At 65.7% G+C, this 19,642-nt stretch overlaps 1 protein-coding gene across 17 annotated transcripts; it reads left to right on the plus strand.

Moving 5' to 3' along the window:
* Positions 1-514: 514 nt before the first annotated feature.
* Positions 515-18,435, plus strand: TSPAN32 (tetraspanin 32). Of its 17 annotated transcripts, none has more exons than XR_014836679.1 (10): positions 515-616; positions 1,502-1,616; positions 2,410-2,507; positions 5,739-5,813; positions 10,287-10,388; positions 10,909-10,995; positions 12,315-12,897; positions 13,161-13,252; positions 13,745-16,186; positions 16,259-18,435. XR_014836679.1 is itself a non-coding variant. In XM_085010423.1 (9 exons), exons 1-9 carry the CDS (start codon positions 551-553, stop codon positions 13,820-13,822), a joined length of 1,296 nt encoding a protein of 431 aa, XP_084866549.1. In that variant the 5' UTR covers positions 515-550; the 3' UTR covers positions 13,823-18,435. The 17 variants fall into 17 exon arrangements, 5 of the variants coding, with proteins under 5 accessions (XP_084866549.1, XP_020938271.1, XP_020938272.1 ...); XR_014836678.1 differs by having other exon boundaries at positions 16,300-18,435; XR_014836683.1 differs by having other exon boundaries at positions 12,814-12,897.
* Positions 18,436-19,642: the final 1,207 nt, after the last annotated feature.

Below are 19,642 nucleotides of genomic sequence, written 5' to 3' on the forward strand. Positions count from 1 at the left end.
GGGCAGCTGCAGCTCCGATTCCACCCCTAGCCTGAGAGCCTCCAGGTGCCACAGGTGGGGCCCTAAAAAGCAAAAAAAGTGTCATTGTCACAGTTGAAATGCGGTTTCCTACGACCGTTTACATGAGGCCTCTCTCCCCAGTTCCTCCTAGGACGACGGCCCAGGCAGGACTCACGGATGCCCAGCCTTGGCTTGCCCAGGCTGCAGGCGGCCGGGCGCCCTCTCCCACTCACCCTCCACCTTGCTCTTTGCAGGGTCTTCTGTAGCCGCACTGCAAGCAAAGCCGCCCTTCCAGGAGGGGCCTCGGTTATCTGTAGCCCCCTGGGGTCCAGGCCAGGGCTGGGGGCAGCAGGGGACAGAGCTGGCCTGGCCGCCCCTTCCCTTCCCTTCCTGCCTGTCCTGTTTCCGGGGCACCCAGAGGCTCAGATGGCCGGGTGCTGAAAAACAGACATCTGGGTGGGGCACCCCTCCTGGGCGGGCAGCTGCGGTCTGAGGCCTCACCCAGCTGGAAACCACAGTGGGAGGGGGGCGGGGAGGAGAGCCGATCGCCATGGGGCCCTGGAGTCGAGTCCGGGCGGCCAAATGCCAGATGCTGGTCACCAGCCTCTTTGTCTTGGTAACAGCAGGTTGGGCAAGGGGCAGGCAGGGTGAGGGCGGCCTTGGTACTGGACCTCCAGCATGGGGCCTTCCCCACACCCCCGGGCCTGCTGCCCTGTGGACGTGCGCCTGGGTCCTGGCGGGCAGAAGAATGCCCCGTGAGCCGTGACTGTCCCGGGCAGCACGGGGCCTGGGCAGGGCCTGAGGGCCTTGGGGGGTTGGTGAACTGGGGAGTCGGGGGGGGGACTGGCTTCCTGCCCTGGCAGCTGCTCTCATGGGGTGTGGGCGGGAGGGGGGCTGCGAGGGGCTGGGGGGCTCCATCCCTCCTCCACAATGGGGGTGACCCAAGAGTCCAGGCCCTTGGAGAAGCTGGACAGTGAGTGTGTGGGTTGGGGCGGGGATGTGACTGTGAGGGTGCGTGGTGGGATGTGTGTGTGTGTGTGTGTGTGTGTGTGTGTGTGACTGTGGGGGGTGTCGTGTGTGCCTGTGTGTGTGGGGGGGTGTCTGTGTGTTTGTGTGTGTGATGTGTGTGGGGTGTGGTGGGGTGTCCACACGTGTCTGGGTGTGTCTGTGTGTGCGTGTGTGTCTGGTGGGGTGTCCATGTGTGTGGGGGGGTATCTGTGTGTGTGGGGGGGTGGGGTGTGTGTGGGTGTGTATAAGTGTGTGGTGGGGGTATCTGTGTGTGGGTGTGTGTGTGGTGGGGTGTCTGTGTGTGTCTGGGGTGTGTGCGTGTGTGAGTGTGTGTGGGGTGGGGTGTCCGGGGTAAAGGCCTCCCTGAGCCCCCCCAGAAGCACCCAGAAGCCGGCAGCTGACCCCATCTCAGGTGAACCCAGAGGCTAGAGGAGGCTGGGGGAGGGTCGGGGCCCAGCCCCACCCCCACGCGCTGGGTCCGCCCCACCCCCAGCTCCTGGGCCTCGCTGTGGCCACCATGGCAGCTCTCACCTATTTTGGGGCCCCCCTTGCTGTCATCAGCCACGCGTCTCGAGAGAGGACCCCCTTCGAGGCCTTGCATCGTCGGGGTAAGTGGGGCTGGCGGGGCGCTGCAGGTGCCAAGGGCTCGAGGAAGCCTGGGCTGGGGTGAGGTCTCCCGAGGGGAGCCGGGCGGGGGGCGGGGGCAGAAAGGGCCGCCCTGGAGTCCCAGCCTGGGTCTGCCTGCGTCTCCTGCCCTGCCAGGGAGATGGGGGACTGCGTGGGAGTGTCAGGGGGCGTCCAGACCCCATCTTCTGTGTCCGGGAAGAGGGGTTCAGCTCAGAGAGGGGCCCGGGGCACACAAGGAGGCCCCACGTTTTAACCCTGAGCCCCGAGCCCCTGACTCCCTGGAGCAGGAAGCCTGGAGCCGGGCCCGCACTGATAAGAAGACAGCCCTCACGCGGCCCCCTGCCAGTAGGGCCTAGGGGACGGGGAGGCGGCTTTAAGATAGGGGAGAAGAGTTCCCGTCGGGGCTCAGCAGAAACAAACTGGACTCACGTCCATGGGGACGCAGCCTCGGTCCCTGGCCCCGCTCAGCAGGTTAACAGTTCGGCGTTGCCGTGGCTGTGGTGTAGGCCCCCAGCTGTAGCTCCAATTCGACCCCTACCCTGGGAACCCCCATAAGCCGAGGGCCCTAAAGTAAAGGGGGCAGGGCGAGCAGAGGAGGAGGGGGCAGGGCAGGGCCGGTGGAGGCAGGGGTGGGGGTGGCAGCCACATCCCTGTCTGGTGTGGGAGATGTGGCCCCTCCAGAGCTCCTGGAAGTCCAACCGCCTGAGTCGCGCTGGGGCTGGAGTTCGGGACCCCCACCCAGGTGCCCTGACCCTCCTCCCTCTCCACACCCAGCCTTCTTCGCAGGAACCGGCCTGGCGGGGCTCCTGGCCCTGGGGGCTGTGCTGAGCTCTGCAGCCACAGTGAGAGAAGCCAGGGGCCTCATGGCCGGGGTGAGTTCTCCCTGTCCCCAGCGCCCCCACTGGGATGGGGCTGTGAGGTCACAGGGCCCCGTCTCTCCCCTCAGGGTCCCGACGGAAACAGAGGCCCGGGGATGTGGGCCAGCCAGGACCCCTCCACCCAGGCCCCATGTCACCCCATCAGCCCGGGGGGCCTTGAAGACCTGGCTCTCCAGACCAGGAGCGTGTCCCAAAGGCTCTGGGGTTGCGGGGGGGTCCTGGTTCTGTGTCGCCGGAGGCTCTGAGAATGGGCGGTGGGTGGATTCTGTCCCCTTTACGAAGTGGCCAGGCCACCCCGTGTAGGTGGGGACAGGGCCAGTGGCCCCAAGGTGGCCTGCAGCCCGGGTGCCTCCTGAAAGGCACACCCTCCTTTGCAGCAGCCGGCAGTGGGGGCTTCCCGCCCCCCAGGTCCCACAAGCCTCTGACCATGCCCCCCAGCAGTGGCCTTCTGCTGGCCCCAGGGCTGCTCCTCCCTGTGGCCTCGTCTCTGTCCCCCCTGTGGGCCCCGCCTCCCCAAGGACCCTCATCCTGCCCTCTCTGGGCTCACACCCCCTCTCTCACCTGAACGGGGCCTCAGCTCTGGGCTGGTGCCTCGCTGTCACCTGCACCCCCAGCCAGCACCTGATGCACGCCCCCCCCAAACCTTCTCAGTCAGCTGCCACTACCAAGTGCAGCCTCCCTCCCACCAGCCTGCCCCCAGCAGACCCCGCCTCCACCCAGTGAGCTCATGCCGGGGGGCTGTGTTTCCCTGGACGGAGGAGGGCCTCCGAGGCCGGCAGTCCTGGGCTCCCTGAGGTCACCTTCTGGGTCCCCAGGGCTGGTGGGCTTCTCGGCCCAGCTTGTGTCAGCAAGTGTTTGTGAAGGACTCCTGGGCGGTGGCAGGACAGGGTCACCCCCGGGGGGGTGGTGTGCTGGGGAGTGGAGCGGGGGCATCAGGCAGCTCCAGCCCTAACCAAGGCCCCACAGGAGCGAGGGCAGGCCGGTGCTGCCTGGGCGGCACCAAGGCTCTGGCCTGTGCAGCCTTGCTGAGCGGTGGCGGGGAGGGAGGCCCCAGGGGCAGCTGACCAGACAGGTGGGCTGTGCCCCCAGAAGGGAGCCCTAAGGTGTGGAGCCCTCCAGCCAAGAGGCCCATGGCTGGAGGCCGAGCAGGCTGCCAGCAGGGCCAGAACCCGGGGGATCCCAGGGAGGGCACCCCGCGAGGCCAGTGCTGGGGCGGCAGCATCCGCCACCAGGGGGCGCCATGGAGCTGGGCTCAAGGCGGAGGCGGGAAGACAATTGGGCCAAAGGCTCCTTTTCCCAAGGTTCTGGGTTCCGTCTCACCAGCTCCAGCCTGTTGTTGGCCCAGCTGGTCACCAGGGCCTTCCCCAGCTTCCCTGACCCCCTCCCCCAGCTCTGTGCCCTGATCAGGGACCCAGTTCTGCATCTCTGCCCGTGATGCGGTTCCAGCCCATGGCCGGATGCATCCCAACCACCCACCCTGCACCCCCAGCCTGGGGGGGCCAGCCCAGCACGCCCCTCGGGCACTGGGAGACCTCACTCCCACACCTGCCCCTTTGAGGGGTGGGTGGGAGAGAGAGAGAGAGAGAGTGTGTGTGTGTGTGCGCGCCCTGCGCGGAGGGTCAGGGAGCGGAGATCTTTCCATCTTGACGCTCCCCCGCCCCTTCCTGCCCCCACCTCCCGGCCTCCCCCGAAACCAGCCTCACACAGGAAATGAAAGGCTGGCGCAGGCTGAGCAGAGCTGGCAGCGGTGCCAAGGAAGCCATTTTGATGAATTTACGTGTTTTGTTTAGAATTGGGAGAGAGAAGCCGTGGGGATTGGGCCCGGCCACACCCAGCACCTTAGCCTCCCCGGGCTGGGGCCTGGGAAGCCACTCAGGACCCTCTGGGCGAGGCGGGCGAGCAGGAGGGAGGGCTGCTCCCGCTGCTGAGGACAGACGTGATTCCTGGAAAAAGCTGGTCCCCGGAGCTGGCTCCTGGCCCCCAGCCTGGGAGGCCGTGCTGAGCAATGGCTTCCAGATGGGAAGGTGGCCCCCAGCCAGTGGGGCGTGGTGGGGGACGGGGAGGGGGAGGCATCTGGGGGCCGCCCTGGGACTGAGGCCTTGCAGACCCCTGGACAGGCAGGAGGGGGCCTGGGGTGAAGGCTGGTGGGCTGCCCAGCCCTGAGGAGAGCTGGAGGTAGTGTGAGGGCTGCCGGGGTGGCCCCCTCTTTCCCAGAGCCCGGAGAATCCATGCCGTCGGTCACGGACTCTCCTGGGTGTCACCCTGAGTGGGAGCCTGGTCGCCATCTGCCCCAGGTCACGGAGAGCCGGGGCAGTGGGGGCGACACGTCAGCCGAGCCAGCCACACAGAGCCGGGTGAGGTGGGGGGTGGGGTCTGCAGGCAGCCACTCCAGGCCTCTGGACCCCCGGGCAGTGTGGTCAGCGGGCGGCTTGACCGTCCAGAGCTCCAGGAGGTGCCCCGGCCTGAGTCTGGAATCAGAGGGCCACCAGCACACAGTGGCAGGCCAGGCCATTAAGTCGGGGACGTCCCCAGGTGGCACATAGGCCAGGGTTCCTAGTCTGTGATGACTCTCTGAAACTGCCCGCAAAAGAGCGTTGGGGACACGTGCGCCTTTTTAGGGGAGGGGCTGAGACGTTCATCAGTTTCTCAAGGGGCACCTCGAAGGGGCCGGCCCCTGTGAGAGAGAAGCGGGCCGCCAGAGCACCGGGGCCCGGGGTGGTGGCAGGGTCAGGAGACAGCTGGGCCAAAGGAATCAAGCAGGGCAGGAAGCGGGGGCACGTCTCCCCAGGGGCCCCACCATCTCGGGGTGTCCACCTGGCCACGCTCTCCGGCCAGGAACCTCTGGAGGCCTGTTTCGGAAAACAAAGCCAAACCTGCTTGGCAAGGCCCTCCTGGTGGGGCAGCAGGTAGCCCTGAGCCGCTCCTCCTGCCCAGACCATGGGACGGGGGCCTTTCTTCTCCCAGCTCCAAATCCCAGGCTCAGGGAGGCTCTGCCCTGCCCTTCCGGGGTCGGGCAGGGGCTCCACCAGCCCAGGGGCTGCCTGCCGCTCTGGGGCAGGGGCTGTGGCACTGCTGCCGATGACAGGCCCTCGGGAGCCGAAAGGGAGCTCCCGCAAAGGGCTGGGAGCCAGCGTGCCCACCATGTGCGGCCTCGCCCTCGGGTGGTGGGGAACCCGCCAGGGTGGCAGCCCGGTGCCTGGGGTAATGGTCTCTCCTCCGGCCCAGGCCTTCCTGTGCTTTGCCCTGGCGTTCTGTGCCCTGGTGCAGGTGACCTTCTGGAGATTCCACGACCCCACCCAGGTAAGCCCCCACCACCCCCACCCCCCGCCCCGCAGGGGAAGGCCCCCCAGGGGTTTGAAAGGGGGATTCCATGCTTCCTCTTACCTGCCGTCATCAGGGCAGAGGGGACGGGGAGACCACTGGGGGGACATTCTCTGGATGGGCAGCAGCTCCCGGGGAGGGAGGGAGGCAGGAACGGGCCCCAGACACCCCCTCCTCACTAAAGCCCTCCTGGGCCCAGAAGATGGCCCCTGGGGAGTCGAGTGGGGCGCAAGCAGGGAAGGGAGGCCCCCCGCTGGCCTGAGCCTGGCTTAGCGGGCTTGGTTCCAGAAAACGCACCCCAGGGGGGCCGGGCCAGGCAGGGGGAGGGGCCTCGTGTGGGGGTGGGGGCCGGAGGACAGCGGCCCTTGGTCCAGGCCCCGACCTGCCTGGAGGCGGGGCTGCCCAGGTGACCCCGCTTGCCGTTCGCCTTGGGTCTTGCGCCGGTGGTTGGCTTCAGTGGTGACCATGGTTACGGTGGGTGTGGGTCCTCCCAGCAGGGGATCCTGTTTCGTCCTTCCTTCGGGTGGGGTGACAGAGAGGGACGGGAGGGTCCAGCCCCTTAGGCCCCGTCCCGAGCGCCTCTCTGCTGCCCTGGGCAAGCCCTCTCCTCCTAGGGCACCAGCCCTGGAAACCGAGGCCGGTCTGGCTGGAGTGTGCTCAGCTTCCAGGCAGAACCCCACACGAGGTGACAAGCAATGACACTGGTGTGTATCAGGACTCCCAGGGGCCGCAGCCTCTTCGTTGCCCAGGCCCCCCAAGATGTTCGTGCGGGATGCAGAGGCCCCCAGAGAGTGGCTAGGCGGGGAGGCCCAGGTCGTGCTGTGCTCCATGGGGGTGCGACTCCCCCTCTGGTCCTGTCCTCCTTACCCACGGGAACGGGCCTCGTTTCCCCGCTCCCAGGGCTCTTGGAGCTGATGAGGCTGTCACCACACCTCCCAGCGTGGTGGTTGTCCGCTTGGTCTGCGGAGGGAGGGACCCAGGCCCGGGAGGGTGGGGGCCGTGCGAGGTCACCCTGGCAAAGCTGGGACAGGAGGGGCCCCCATCCAGGGCTCTTTGCCCTGAGCCAATGCCTCTTTTCCCTTCCCTGCCCAAGGGTCACCACCACCCTGGCATCTTCTGGGGTCACCCACGTGTGACAGCATTGAAAAAGGCCCTTCCGTCTGGCTCTCGGACGAGTCGGAGCCCTGGCCGAGCAGGCTTGGCTCTCTGTGGGGCTGGTCAGCAGACTTGACAGGAGGAGCGGGGCCCGGCCGGTGTTATAGGCCCCACATTTCCCATCCACCGAGAAGCTGGCTGCCCATGCACCGTCGGGGTCGCCACATGGGTGGTCCCGGCCAAGATAGCTGCCAGGGTGCCCTGGGGCCCCATGCAGGGGTCCCGGGGGGCGGCTGCAGCCCACCCTCTGTCTCTGACACTACGTGTTTACAGCTCTGATCTCAGGATTTGTGGTTCTGTTGCGGGGGGTGGGGATGCGGAGAGCGTACAGGGGCCACAGGCCACAATCCGGCTGGGGCCCCTCTTGGGGAAGGAGCGGAGGAAGCAGACGGCTCCCAGCTGGGCCTCTTGTCTGTCCCAAACCCTGCTACCATCCCCCACAGAAACCATCCCGGTCTGGTCTGAGCTCCAGCTGACCCGCAGGGTGCCGTTCTCGGGGTCAGTGGAGGCCGGGGCTTCCTCCCAGGCCCACGTGGGCACAGGTGGCCCGGGGGAGGGTGCTCTGGCTTCAACTCTGGGGTCAGCGCTCACCCAAGGCCCTTGGGTGGTCAGCTCACCTTCCCTGGCCTGTTTCTTGGTCTATAAAAGGAGAACGAGGACCCGGCAGGCAGAGGGGCTGCTGGGCGGCGGGAATGGGCCCGCGAGCGCAAAGGGCCAGTGGAACCCACCTGTGCCCCTGAGCCCAGGTCTGTCCTCCATCACCTGGGCTGGTGCAGACAGGGCACTGCCAGGGCACAGGCCCCAAGCACCAGGGCCAGGCCGAGCCCCCCACCCCGGGACATCTTGGCCTCAGGGACCCCCCCCACCCAGGGCTGGACAGATCCCAGCTCCTTCCTTCTACGAGGTCCTACTGGAGGCCCAGGGAGCAGAGAGCACCCAGCGCCAGGGGGCCCAGCCAGGCCCGTCCACCCCCACTTCTCCCGCTGCACGCCTCCCGACTGACCCCCTAAGGTGAAACACAGGGTCAAGGTGGCCCATCAGCAGCAACCCTACAGACGGGAGACCTGAGGACGGACGGGCAGCACAGGGACCGGTGGCCCAGAAACAAGGCCGCCGCCGCTCCCCCCCCTCCCCCCAGGGCTCATTCAGGGAGGCGTCCTGAAGCTGGCGCAGGCCTGCAATGCGGAGACTGGGCGGTCGTGCAATGAATACAGAGCACGAGGGCTATTAATTATGCTCCCGCAGGAGCCTGAGAGCCACTCTGCCACGGCGCCCTGTCCCCAGACGGGCCTGCCAGGGCAATGGATTGCCTGGCTGCACTTAAGAATTCATGCATGGATTAAGTACAGCAGTGCAAAGGGCTGCAGTGAAAGACAGCCGTCCTCGCTGCTCCCAGGTCTGCGCCCCGCCCCTCCGCCCCTGTCCAGCCACCCCGGGACCCCTGGGGCTGGTCTGAGACCACCTGCAGCGCCACCCAGGCAGGCTTAGCAGACAATGGGGAGGCGGGTGGTCAAAGGCAGTGAGTGTTGGGAGGGGACGCCCCAGGCGCCTGGTTGGGGTTCAGCAGCCCAGGGACACCCCCGCTGAGGGGCAGCCCCTGGCGTTCTGGAAGACAGGGCTTGAGATAGGGGCACGCTGGCAGGGCACACCCAAGGCTCTGAGACGCCCCCCCAGCCCCACCCCCAGTTTTCTCATGGAGAGACACAGGCCCCCTGAACCTGGTGGTGAGGGAAGGATGGTACAAACCGCAAGCCTGCCCCCACCGCCAGGCCCAGGGTCATATGGGCAGGGAGCAGGGCTTTGCCTGATCTGCTTCCTGGTGTGCAGCACAAGCCCACGGCCCCCGCTTCTGGGGCCACGGGAGAGACGCACGGCTCAGCCATCAGCAGGGTCCCTCTTCTTGCTGGTATTACAATAACGACACCTCACCTGGGAGGGGCCAGGGTCTCCCTGGGCCCCAGTGGGGGTGGGGCCGGAACCACGAGGGTGGTCTGAGCTGGCCTCCTTGTCGCTGCCCTAGGCGCCACTAGACCCTGAGTCCGCCCCAGGACCTCCTCCCGTGGGGACACAGTAGCCTGGCGGGTCCCCGCCCCCATGTCACGGAGGAAATGAAAGCCAAGCCAGGGCCCCTAGCCAGGCCTCCTGCCAGGGTGGCCAGCCTGGCGCCTGGCTTCAGCCCAGGACTCTGCCCACCCCCCAACATGGGGGGCGTGGACCTGCTGGCTGAGTTTGGGATGACTTTCGGGCTAGGTCTCAACGGCAAGGGTTAAGGAACGCTGGCATGTTTGGGGTGAAAGCCCATTGGGTTCCCACTGGGGCACGGGGCTGTGGACAGCCACCGCCTGCCTGTCCCCTCGTCCTCCAGGCCGGCACTGGGAAAGCCGCTCTCCTTCTCTGGAGGGCAGGCGCGAGTGGCCAGAGCAGGCGTCTGCTCACCCTGGCCCTTTGGGTCTCCCCTGAGCCTGTCCCAGCTGTCAGCACACCGTGGGGGTGGGAAAGGAAGGGAAGGGGGGACTTAGGGTCCCAGAGGCGGGAAAGGAAGCATCAGAAGCAGGGGAGCTCAAGAGGCCTTGTCTGCACCAGGAGGCTGGTGACCCTGGAGCAGTCATGGAAGCCTTCCCGGAGGAGGCAAGATTCCAGTTGATCCCTGAAGAAATAACTTGTCAAGGAGAGGGTGTCCCAGTGTGGGGGTGGCATGAGCACATACACATAAGGGGGTGCTTAGCTGGGCAGAGGCAATGAGGCCCGATTGAGGTGGGGTGCGGAGTGAAGGCAGAGCCAGCCAGGCCCCTGTGGCCACCCTCCCTCTCCGTCATCTGCCCGGGCTGCCTGCGGCCCGCTCTGGGCCTGGGCTTTCTGTACCGGGTGGTTCTGGTCGAAGGTCTAGAACGTCCCGGGGAGCAGAACTCCTGGCATGAGGCCTCTCCTGGCTTCTCCCCGGGGCCACCATTACTTTCCCCTGCCCACCGCCTGTTTCCAGGTCAACAGAAGCAGGTGGACCCTTGGGCCAGCCCCTCCTCGCCCTGTAAGGCCAGAGCTGGGGGCGGGAGGCAGAGCTCGGGCCTCTGATTTATCCTGCAGAACCCCCCGTGCCCAGGGCAAGAGTGGCATTCTTGGGGGCCGTTCTTGGTGGGGGACACCCTGTGACTGGCCCCCAGGGGGCCAGGCTCCACTCTCAGGGAGGAGAAGGGGCGTTGAGCCATCTCTCAGCGCCCCGGGCCAGGCCCGCCTTCCGAGGCTCCGTCGGGGGCCCAGAGCCCCACCAACGCAGGGCCTTCCGTGGTGCTCTCGGTGCAGGTGGAAGATGCCGTGTTGGACACCTACGACCTGGTGTTCGACCGGGCGGTGAAGAATTTGTCCGGCATCTGGCGGCAGGAGCTGGCAGCCATCCAGGACACGGTGAGCTGCTGGGGGAGGCCCCCTCCCGGGCAGCTCCGGGCTGGTCTGCCTCCCCAGGTGGACTGCCATCCAGAAAATGGGCACAGGGCGGCCCCCAGAGTCAGCGGGCTGGGGACCAGGTGCTGAGCGGGATGCCCCGGGAGGGGGAGGGGCGGGGAGGAGGCGGCCCAGAGCCAAAGGGCGTCTGGTCCAAAGAGGAGGAGGAATTTCAAGATGGCATCGGGTTAGGCAGGGCCTGGTGACCGCTGGCGCTGGCCCTGGCAGGTAAGCCATCAGCCAGGCAGGCTGGCAGCTTTAGTGAGCACCAGCCACGGGGGGTGGGGGCAGGGGGCCAGGCTGCCCAGGGCCTGGTCCCCCGCTAAGCCAGCTGCATCACCCCGAGCGCCAGTCTCGGGCTCTCGAGGCCTCAGCTCTGCTGGACCCCTAGTCGCTTGGCCCCTTCGGGCCTCAGTTTCCCCAGCTGTCTGACGGGGACCCCGGGGTTCCGAGAGCAAACTGTCTTCCTCGCCTGTCCTTGCAGTTTCTATGCTGTGGCAAGAGCTCTCCGCTCGGGCTCCAGGGCAGCTCCGGGGCAGACCTGTGTCAGGGAGAGGGGCCTGCAAGACAGGTGAGGGGGCAGGGCCAGCCAGGGGTGGGGGGTGGGGGGCAAGGGGGCCCTCGGCAGATAGGCTGGGAGAGGCTGCAGCCACAAGGGCCGCGGGAGAGGGCTGGGCTGGGGGCACCTGACCCAGCGTGGCCCAGGTCCTCCTCTAGGCTCCAGTGGCTCCTTCGCTCCCTCCCACAGCTCCCGGCCTGGCGGCTCCCCAAGGCCAGGCATGCTGTCCGGCACTGGGAGCCCACCCACGGAAGCTTCTAGAAGGGCAGAGGGCAGGTGGGAGACAAACGGGGGTGAGCAGTGCCCAGGGCCCCCAGAATAGGAAAGGTCAGCCCTGCCTGGGTCGGGGGGCAGAGTTCCGAGGCCTCCACCCCCCAGGGAGCCAGGTCTTTCTAGGGAGGGTCGGCCTGGGCCAGAGTCCGGCCACAAGGACCTCAGTGGGACAGAGGTGGGCTCTTCCCACCACCACGGCGACCTGCCCTCCCCCAGCCCCCCTCCCCCTCCGTCCAGGAAGCAGACTCACCCCTATCTCTGGCGAGAGGCTCCTGGCCACCCTCCAAGAAACAGACAGGAGGATGCAAATGGCTCGGGGCCCAGCCCGGGACAGAGCCAACAGCGCCATCCCATCGGGCCTTCATGCTGGGAAGGGGCGAGGGCAAAAGGCCCCAGCGTGCAGGGAGGGGGGAGTCAGGAGGCCCGTTCACGCCACCCAGGGAGAGGCCTCAGGACCCCGTCTGCAGAGGGGGGTGAGGGCGGGCTTCGGTACCTTCTGGGTTGTGGGGCAGGGCCCTGCGTTCGGCTGTACGGGCCTCGTGGCGGGGGAGGAACCAGCACAGGAGGGTGCGCAGGCCACCCTGGAGGAGGGGAGGGAGGGGCAGCGCTGGGGTCCTGCATGGTGGTCCGGCCCCAGGGCTGCCTCCCAAAGAGGACGTGCGACCACAGTGGGGAAAAGGGGCCGATTAGGGTTCTTTTTCCCACGAGGCCCCCGGGCCAGGATGTAGGGGTGCGGTGCTGCCCAGGGCTCCTGCAGCCATGTGGAGCTGCTTTCTAGCGGGGACAGTCCTGACCCACGCGTCCCCACCTCCAGGGCAGCCGGCGCTGGTCCCTGTCCCAGGTGTGAGCAGGGGCCGGGTTCCAGCCAAGGCTAGAGATCCAAGCAGCAGCGGGAGGCGGGGGGCTGCAGGGCTCAGACCTGTCCACGGCAGATGGACAGCCCAACAGAGGCCAAGCCAGCCTCCTCTCCCCCCCGTCCTGGCCTTGAGAACCAAACCCAGCCTGGCCCCCTGCACTTCCGGCCCCCGGCCTATCCCTGACGCCAAGTCCATCCCCAGAACCAGATGCCACCACTGAGTGCTTCAGAGACAGGACCGCTGCCTCCCTTTTCCTTGGAGACGGAGCCGCAGTGGAGCCCCGCTCGGGCTGGGCAGTGCAAGGCCAGGATGGGGGCAGGACGAGTCCAGGACCCCCCCGCGGCCCCCTATCCTCAGCCAGGCTCTGTGCCCCACCCTGGACGGGGTGCTGGGGACCCCACAGTAACTGAGACCCAGCCTGCCTCTCGGGGGGCAGGGCACCAAACACACAACCCGAGGCAGGCAGCCCCGGGGACTCCCCAAGGGCGCTCCCCGCTGGACCCCAGGGAGCCGCAGTCCCCACAGAGGCGGCTCCACCCTGCTGGGTTTCGCCTGTTTTCGGCGCGCGTCCCCAGAGCGTTGGGGTGTTGTCCTGCCATGTGCCACACCCCGACCTCCAGAGCCGGAGCGTGTGTCCTAGGTGGGCTTCAGCTCCGGGCTGGGAGGGTGGTCGGGGCTCACGTGGGCTGCCCTCCGCCAGGACTGCCTGCAGGGGCTCAGGAGCTTCCTGAGGAACCACGGGAACGTCGTGTCCACCCTGACCAGCCTCGGCCTCGTCTCCATGGTACCCCCTCCCACTCCCAGCCCCCTCCCCACCTCCCGCCCCTCCACCAGCCTGAGGCCAGGCCCCAGACCAAAGGGCAGGACTGGGCACCCCAGGCCGGAATCCCGGATCTTGGGGACCAGCTGGGTTGCCCTGCACGGGGAGCGGGGAGCAGCGAGCCGCAGGCCTGGGGGGCAGGGGTGATGGCCAGGAACCCTCACAGCCCAGTGCCTTTGGGGGGGGGGCTGAGGCCCCTCCCCTGCAGCTGCCACTCCCCCCCCTAGGTGTACGCCGTGCTGCTCAGCGCCTTTCTCTGCTTCGCCATCCACTCGGGCCGCAGCTTGGACCGCAAGGGCAAATACACCCTGAGCCCACGGTAGGCCCCCACCCCCTCGCCACCTCCCCAAAAGGGTCCTACAGGGGGGCGGGTGGAGGCAGGGCAGGCAGGGAGTGCCCACCCCTTCCCCCAGCCAAGATCTCTGCCTCTGCCCAGAGCACAAGCCACACTCTAGAGGGGGCTGGGTGGGGGGGGCACGCTGAGGGAGGGACACCTACCACCGCCCCTAGCACCTCCCCACCCGCCAAGCCCCAGCCTCCCCGGTGCCGTCTCAGCCCGCAGCGAGAGACGGTGCTTCTGGGGCTCCCAGGAAAGCCCCGGCCAGGACCTCTGACCTGGGGAGCCCCAGGCACCCTGTGCACAGGGAGCAGGGGGGGCCAGCAACCCCTCCCACCCCTCGTGCTCCCACCAGACCTGCTGGCCGTCTCCTCCACTCCCCACCCAGCCGCCCCGCCCTGGCCACCTGGGTGCCTGCCCTGCCCAGGCGTCCTGCCTCGCCCCCGCATCCTCACAGTCCCCTCTGCCCCTCAGGGCCAGTGGCCGCCAGCCCCAGGAGCCCAGCTTCTTCAGATGCTGCCAGGAGGGGCCAGCACCTCGTCACCCGCCTGAGGCAGATGTTTGCGAGGCCCGTCCAGGTCCGAGCAGATGCTTAAGGGCCTCTTTCCTGCTCCAGGACACGAAGCCGCCCACGCACGGAGGCGGCAGTGACACTGCGGCCCTGGCCCGCACGTGATCCTTACCAGGAGGGGACCAGGCCTTTCCCTCCATGTCACGCGGGCCCGGGAGCCAGGACATCCGACCAGAGGTGTGGGGCTGGCGCAGGGGGACTCTCACAGGCTGGGAGCCGGCGGGAAGGAGGCAGGACAGAGGAAGCAGAGGGCAGGCTTGGCCGAGCTCTGCATGGACCTCGCAAGGTCAAGCCCAGCTGGGGGCCGGGCTGGGCTCCCCTCGGCAGACCCTGGGCCCCCCCAGGCCACCCCCCCTCCCTGGTCAGGGGGTGGGCAGAGTTCAGTTCTGCGCGGCTGCAGGACCGGGGCCCCTTCCTTGCCAGCTGTCAACCGGGCAGTTCTGCTCCCCGAGACCACCTCCCCTTCTCATGGGGCCCCCCAGCCTCAGGTCCACATGGCAGGGGGGCTCCTGCTGGTGCGGAGAATTCCTCTGACTCTGCTACCTGCTGGAGGGCTCTGCTTTCAGAGGCTCAGGGGGCTAGATGAGCCCACCCAGGTAACACCCCCGGCCAAGGAGCAACCACAGCGTTAGTGATTCAGTGTTTACGGAACCCAGGGACTGAGGCCGGCGGGGCGGGGAGGGGGCATTTGGGCGCTTCTGCCGGCCGCAGCCCGGCCGCCGGCCATCCGACCGCCTGGCGGAGGAGCGCTCTCTAACCAACTGGTGCATCCTTGGCTCAAAGTCCCGGGGGGGACACCAAGCTGGCCCAGCCGACAAAGGAGAATGGGATACGCCTGTGACAGGGACAAAGTGACAGATGCCGACTCGTCCGCCGCTCGTGTTTCCAATCCCACCCTCTCTTCCCACACTGTCACCTTCCAGAACAGGCTCCCACCTGATAGAAAGCAAACAGCCCCCTGCAGGTGAGGTGCACAGCCCCCTGCCCCCAGAAGGTGCCAGAAGCCTCATGGTTCTGCGTTTGGTAACCATCCCGGGGCCCGGGGACGTGCTCCTCTCCTCACTCCCTTCCTCTCATCTTGCAAAATAAATTTCCCAGAAAGTTTCAGCTAAATCTCCACGCACAGCAGTGGGGACAGAAAGGGGAACCTCGTGAAACCCTGCAGCCCTGCCCCTGATGCAGCAGGAGAGTGGACGCTGCTGGGAGCCGTGGGCTGGTGCTCCTTTGGGCTGCGGCCGTGAGGCCAAGACGGCCGCCACGCTCGCCTGCTCCGCGCCCCGGGGCCAGGTCCCCTCAGCGGCCCGAGCGCCTCTCCTCTTGTGACTCCCTGTGACACAGCGAGCTGAATGAAGACCTCCAGCCCCGGTCCCCGGATGTGGATGTGGAGAGGCTGACGGCACCCCGCTTCCTCCGGACGGCTCACCCGGCCGTCAGCGCCACCCCCTTTGTGCTCCCTAACCCCGGGGGGAGAGGTCCCAGTGCACCGGGTGGGAGCCCCAGTTCCAACTCCAGGATGCTCTTGCCTTGTTCAAAGCATCACGTTGCTGGTCACAAAACGTCCCAACCAGGAGCGCAGGACCTGCCGGGCGAGGGGCAGACTTTTGAGAATGGCTCATTGGTTCTAATGGCATGCACCCCCCACCCCCGTACCCTGATTTGGGGGAAACAGCGCCATTGACTAGCATAGCCTGCAGGACACAGTGCCGGTGTCACCGCGCTGTCCCCGTGGTCCTTAATGATGCCACCTTTCCTCGGTTCCTCCGGCTGGGAAGTCGCTCCTCGGCCAAAAATGACCCTTGAGGAGCCGGGATGGTAAATTAGGCTTTAAGTCAGTAAGGAAAGTGCTGGTGCCGGCGGGGAGCAGATCCGAATCCAGCACGAGGGCCACGTCCGGGGGAACAACCGCTACCCCCCCCCCAAAGCGGGCGTCTGTAACCTTCACCTCTGTGTCAGCGTGACCCTCCCGGGCCACAGATGGGACTTCACTTCTGGGGGAGCCGGGGCGTGTTTCCAGGTGGACGCAGTGGAGCAGGTGGGCCTCCCTGAGTGGGTGGGCCCCGCCCAGCCACTGAGCCTGGACAGAACACAAGGCCGCGTGGCGGGGGAGACACGTGCCTTTCTCCTGCGCCCCCCACTCTGACCCGGGACAGCTCATCCCAGCCCCTCCTCTCTCAGACTGGGGTTCCCCCCATCCGCCCCCCGGGTCTCACGCCTCCAGACGCAGACCAGATGACATCACCACGCCGGCCTTCCTGGGTCTCCCCATGCAGACAGCAGATTATTCCCAGCCTCCAAAACCACGAGAGCCAGTTCCTCAGGACGCATCTCCTTTTACGGGGAGATAGGTAGGTAAACAGATGATACGTGGACGGACGGATGGGTGGAGACCGAGATACCCACAATGCTTCTTTCATCAGTAGTATTATTTTGGCTGCACCCGCGGCATATGAAATTCCAGGGATCGAACCCACGCCACGGCCATGACGACACCAAATCCCTAACCTGCTGAGCCCCCAGGGAACACCAGCCCCCTGGTTCTGTTTCTCTGGAGAATCCTGACCAATACAGGGTTCAAAGTCAGTGAACCTGTGAGCAGGTGGCAGGCCGGCTCCCAGGAGGTAAGACACCGCATCTGGGTGCTGAACTGGATGCTGCTGTGAGAAACCGTCATCCGGCTGCGGGGTTGTCCAGGTCGGCCCGACGGCTAGGCCCCCGGGCAGCTCCCCTTGCCACCCTCTGTCTGCTTTACATGCGGGCCACTGGGTGGCACAGGGGTGACTGGGGGAGGGGCTGCCTGAACGCCGTGGGTTCAGGAACCTCACAGGGTCTGGACGCCCAGCGTCACGGGCAGTGGGGAGCCGCTGGGCCTGCCCGGCTTCATGACCCAGAGGATGAGCGGTTCCAGGCACCCTGCTTTCCCACGGACAGAGTCAGCCTCTCCCTGAGCCCAGGGGGAAGCCAAACGCTGCGTGGGCAAAGGGGAGGTGAGGTCCTGGCAGAGTGCGGCGGTGCCCCCACGTGGGACCAACATCTCCAGCTGCCGGAGCCACCGGGGCACCTCCACTGGCTCTGTACCCGACGTGCCACCTGGATGCAGGCGGAAGCGGAGCCGGTGCCCTGAAGCGGCTTCCTGCAGAGGTGCTGTGCGCAGGTGACAAGGCCACACAGGGGACCCACCTGTGTGCCCAGGACCCAGCAAGGACGTGTTTTCACAGGCTTTCCTCCAACTCTGCACCTTCCTCAGCACAGCGTGTGGGTCGGGAGCCGGGGCGCAGGTCGGACCAGTGGTCAAGGTCCCTGCGGACTCGGCTGTGGCCGAGAGCCCAGGCACCTGCACAGTCCCAAGGCAAGACCACCCTCCTGTCCCTCTAGCTAATGGCAAATGGCCTCTAGTTTTCTGCCACTCGGGACAGACCCAACATGCCCAAACCAAACGAGGCATCCCCTGGTGGGGCAGCCACGTGCCAGGTGCGGCAACCTGCACCAATCTGCACCAGTTGAATAACCTGAAGCCACAGCCGTGCTTATGTCACCCCCTGATTTCAAGAGCCACCCTGGCCGTGGGCACAGCTCACAGGCTGAGAGCCGAGGTAGGGTCCCGTCCAGCGGCGGTGGCGCCAAATCGCGGTGCGCGCGCACGTCCACCCTCAGTGACCTCGCCCAGCAGCCATCCGAGTTGCTCGTTCCAGCTCTAGCCTCACAGCGGTGCACAAACTTCAAACTTCTGTCGCTCTGGCAGGTGTGAGGTGCTGTGCTGTGCTGCCTTCCTGGTCCCCGCTTGTTCACCAGGTTGTGATTATGGGCTGCTTCTGTTTCCTATTCTGCCAAATATCTACTCGTGTCTTTTGCTGAGATTTTTACTGCATCCTACGTCTCTTCTTCTGACTCATGGGGAAGTTTTATGTCTTACTGGGTAGAAATCACTTGTTACTTGAGTGTAAAGATTATCTCCTGGAGTTCCCACTGTAGCTCAGTGGGTTAAGAACCCGATGCTGTCTCTGTGAGGATGCGAGTTTGATCCCTGGCCTCGCGCAGTGGATTAAGGATTCGGCATTGCCGAGAGCCATGGGGTAGTTGAAGATGTAGCTTGGATCCGGTGTTGCTTTGGCTGTGGTGTAGACCACAGCTGCAGCTCTCATGTGACCCCTGGCCTGGGAACTTCCACATACCACAGGTGCAGCTTGTGTTGCTCAGAGGTAGAGGTTCGATCCCCAGCCCAGTGACCTCGGTTAAGGAGCCGGCATTGCTGCAGCCGCAGCGTAGGTCACAGCTGTCCCTCAGATTCAATCCCTGGACCGGGAACTTCCATATTCCTTGGGTATGGCCATTACCCCCAAAAAAGACTGGCGTTCGTGTTGTGGCTCAGTGGTAACGAACCCGACTGGTGTCCACGAGGGTGTGGATTCAATCCCTGGCCTCGCCGTGAGCTGTGGTGCAGGCCACAGACATGACTCAGGGATCCGGCGGCGCCGTGGCTGTGGTGTAGGCTGGGCAGCTGGGGCTCCAATTCAGCCCGTAGCCTGGCAACTTCCATATGCCACTGGTGTGGCCCTAAAAAGACAAAAATAAAGACTGTCTCCCGTTTGTGACTTGACTTTCACTTTCTTTACTGTGACTTTTGGTGAACAAATATCCTTTGCCTCCTACCTTTTAATGAAAACATTAATACAGAAAAGAAGCAGAAAGAATTATACGATGAGCACACATTTATCCAGTGTGATGGCTCATTTCGTGTCAACTCGGTCAGGCCTTGGTGCCCAGCGAGTTGGTCAAACACCAGTCTCGATGTTGCCATGAAGGCTTTTTGTTTGTTTGTTTTTCCTTTTGGTCTTTTTAGGGCCACACTTGCAGCATAGGGAGGTCCCCAGGCTAGGGGTCAAATCGGCGTTGCAGCCGCCAACCTGCGCCCCGGCCACAGCAACGCGGGATCCTTAACCCACCGAGCGAGGCCAGAGGTGGAACCTGCATCCTCTTGGGTGCTCGTCGGGTTCGTTTCCTCTGAGCCGCAGCGGGAGTCCGCGGGACCTGCTCCGCTCGATTCCTTCGGGCGTGTACTCGATCCAGTCATTGTCTAGCAACGTTTCCACTTCATCAAAGTGCTCGAATTTCGCAGCCTGCAACTTTTTCCCAATTATTTTGAAATAATTATAGGTTCACAGGCAGTGGGAACAAACTGCACGGGGAGCCCCCTTGCACGCCCCCCCCCCCAGGAAGAAAGCGGACGGAAGAACCTGCTGTCTCAGCTCCATGGGTTTCACAGACGCTCCTCAAAACATAACTGACTAATAATAAAATGGGGAAGACGGGGGACTCTGCCTGGCGGCGTGGAAATCAGAGGGAGACTAGGAAATGGCTTGAGAGAAAGGTCGTCGATGGGGCAAAACAAAGGTCTTCACTCAGAGCTCTCGGGGTCGGGGCCCAGGGGACCCCCAACACTTAGGGGCCCCCAAGAAGTCTGGTCTGTTTTCCCCAGTTTGGAGGAATGAAAGGAGCAGCGAGGGCGGAGGTGACAATGAGGGGGCAGACCTGGAGGCCCCTGGGGACCGGGATCAGGCAGCTCAATCAAGGTCGAAGTCGACAAGAGAGTCTGCTGGAGACCCAGAGCCTTCTGGGAGCCGCCGCCGGCCCACACCACAGCCACGGCAGCCCTGGATCCCTAGCGCACCGAGCGAGCGAGGCCAGGGATCGAACAGCGTGGGCACAGTGCTCGGGTCGGGACATGGGCCGGGAGGCCGCGGTGCAGAAGCCCCCAGGCCCTTGGAGCCAAAACCAACCGGCTGGTGGAGCCGGCAATCGGAAAG

Source organism: Sus scrofa, chromosome 2, assembly GCF_054392235.1.
Source record: "Sus scrofa isolate SSC_HxYL_T2T_F1_AM1 chromosome 2, Sscrofa_HxYL_maternal_Yorkshire_Landrace_v2.0, whole genome shotgun sequence".
NCBI classification, from domain to species: Eukaryota; Metazoa; Chordata; class Mammalia; order Artiodactyla; family Suidae; genus Sus; species Sus scrofa.

Excerpts from the sequence above, each read along its gene's own strand:
- TSPAN32 (XM_085010423.1), top strand. The coding sequence starts at position 551 with ATGGGGCCCTGGAGTCGAGTCCGGGCGGCCAAATGCCAGATGCTGGTC. Across the intron at positions 2,508-5,738 it reads CCAGGGGCCTCATGGCCGGG|GCCTTCCTGTGCTTTGCCCT; the intron begins GTGAGTTCTCCC and ends CCTCCGGCCCAG. Across the intron at positions 10,996-12,314 it reads GAGAGGGGCCTGCAAGACAG|AACCAGATGCCACCACTGAG; the intron begins GTGAGGGGGCAG and ends GTCCATCCCCAG.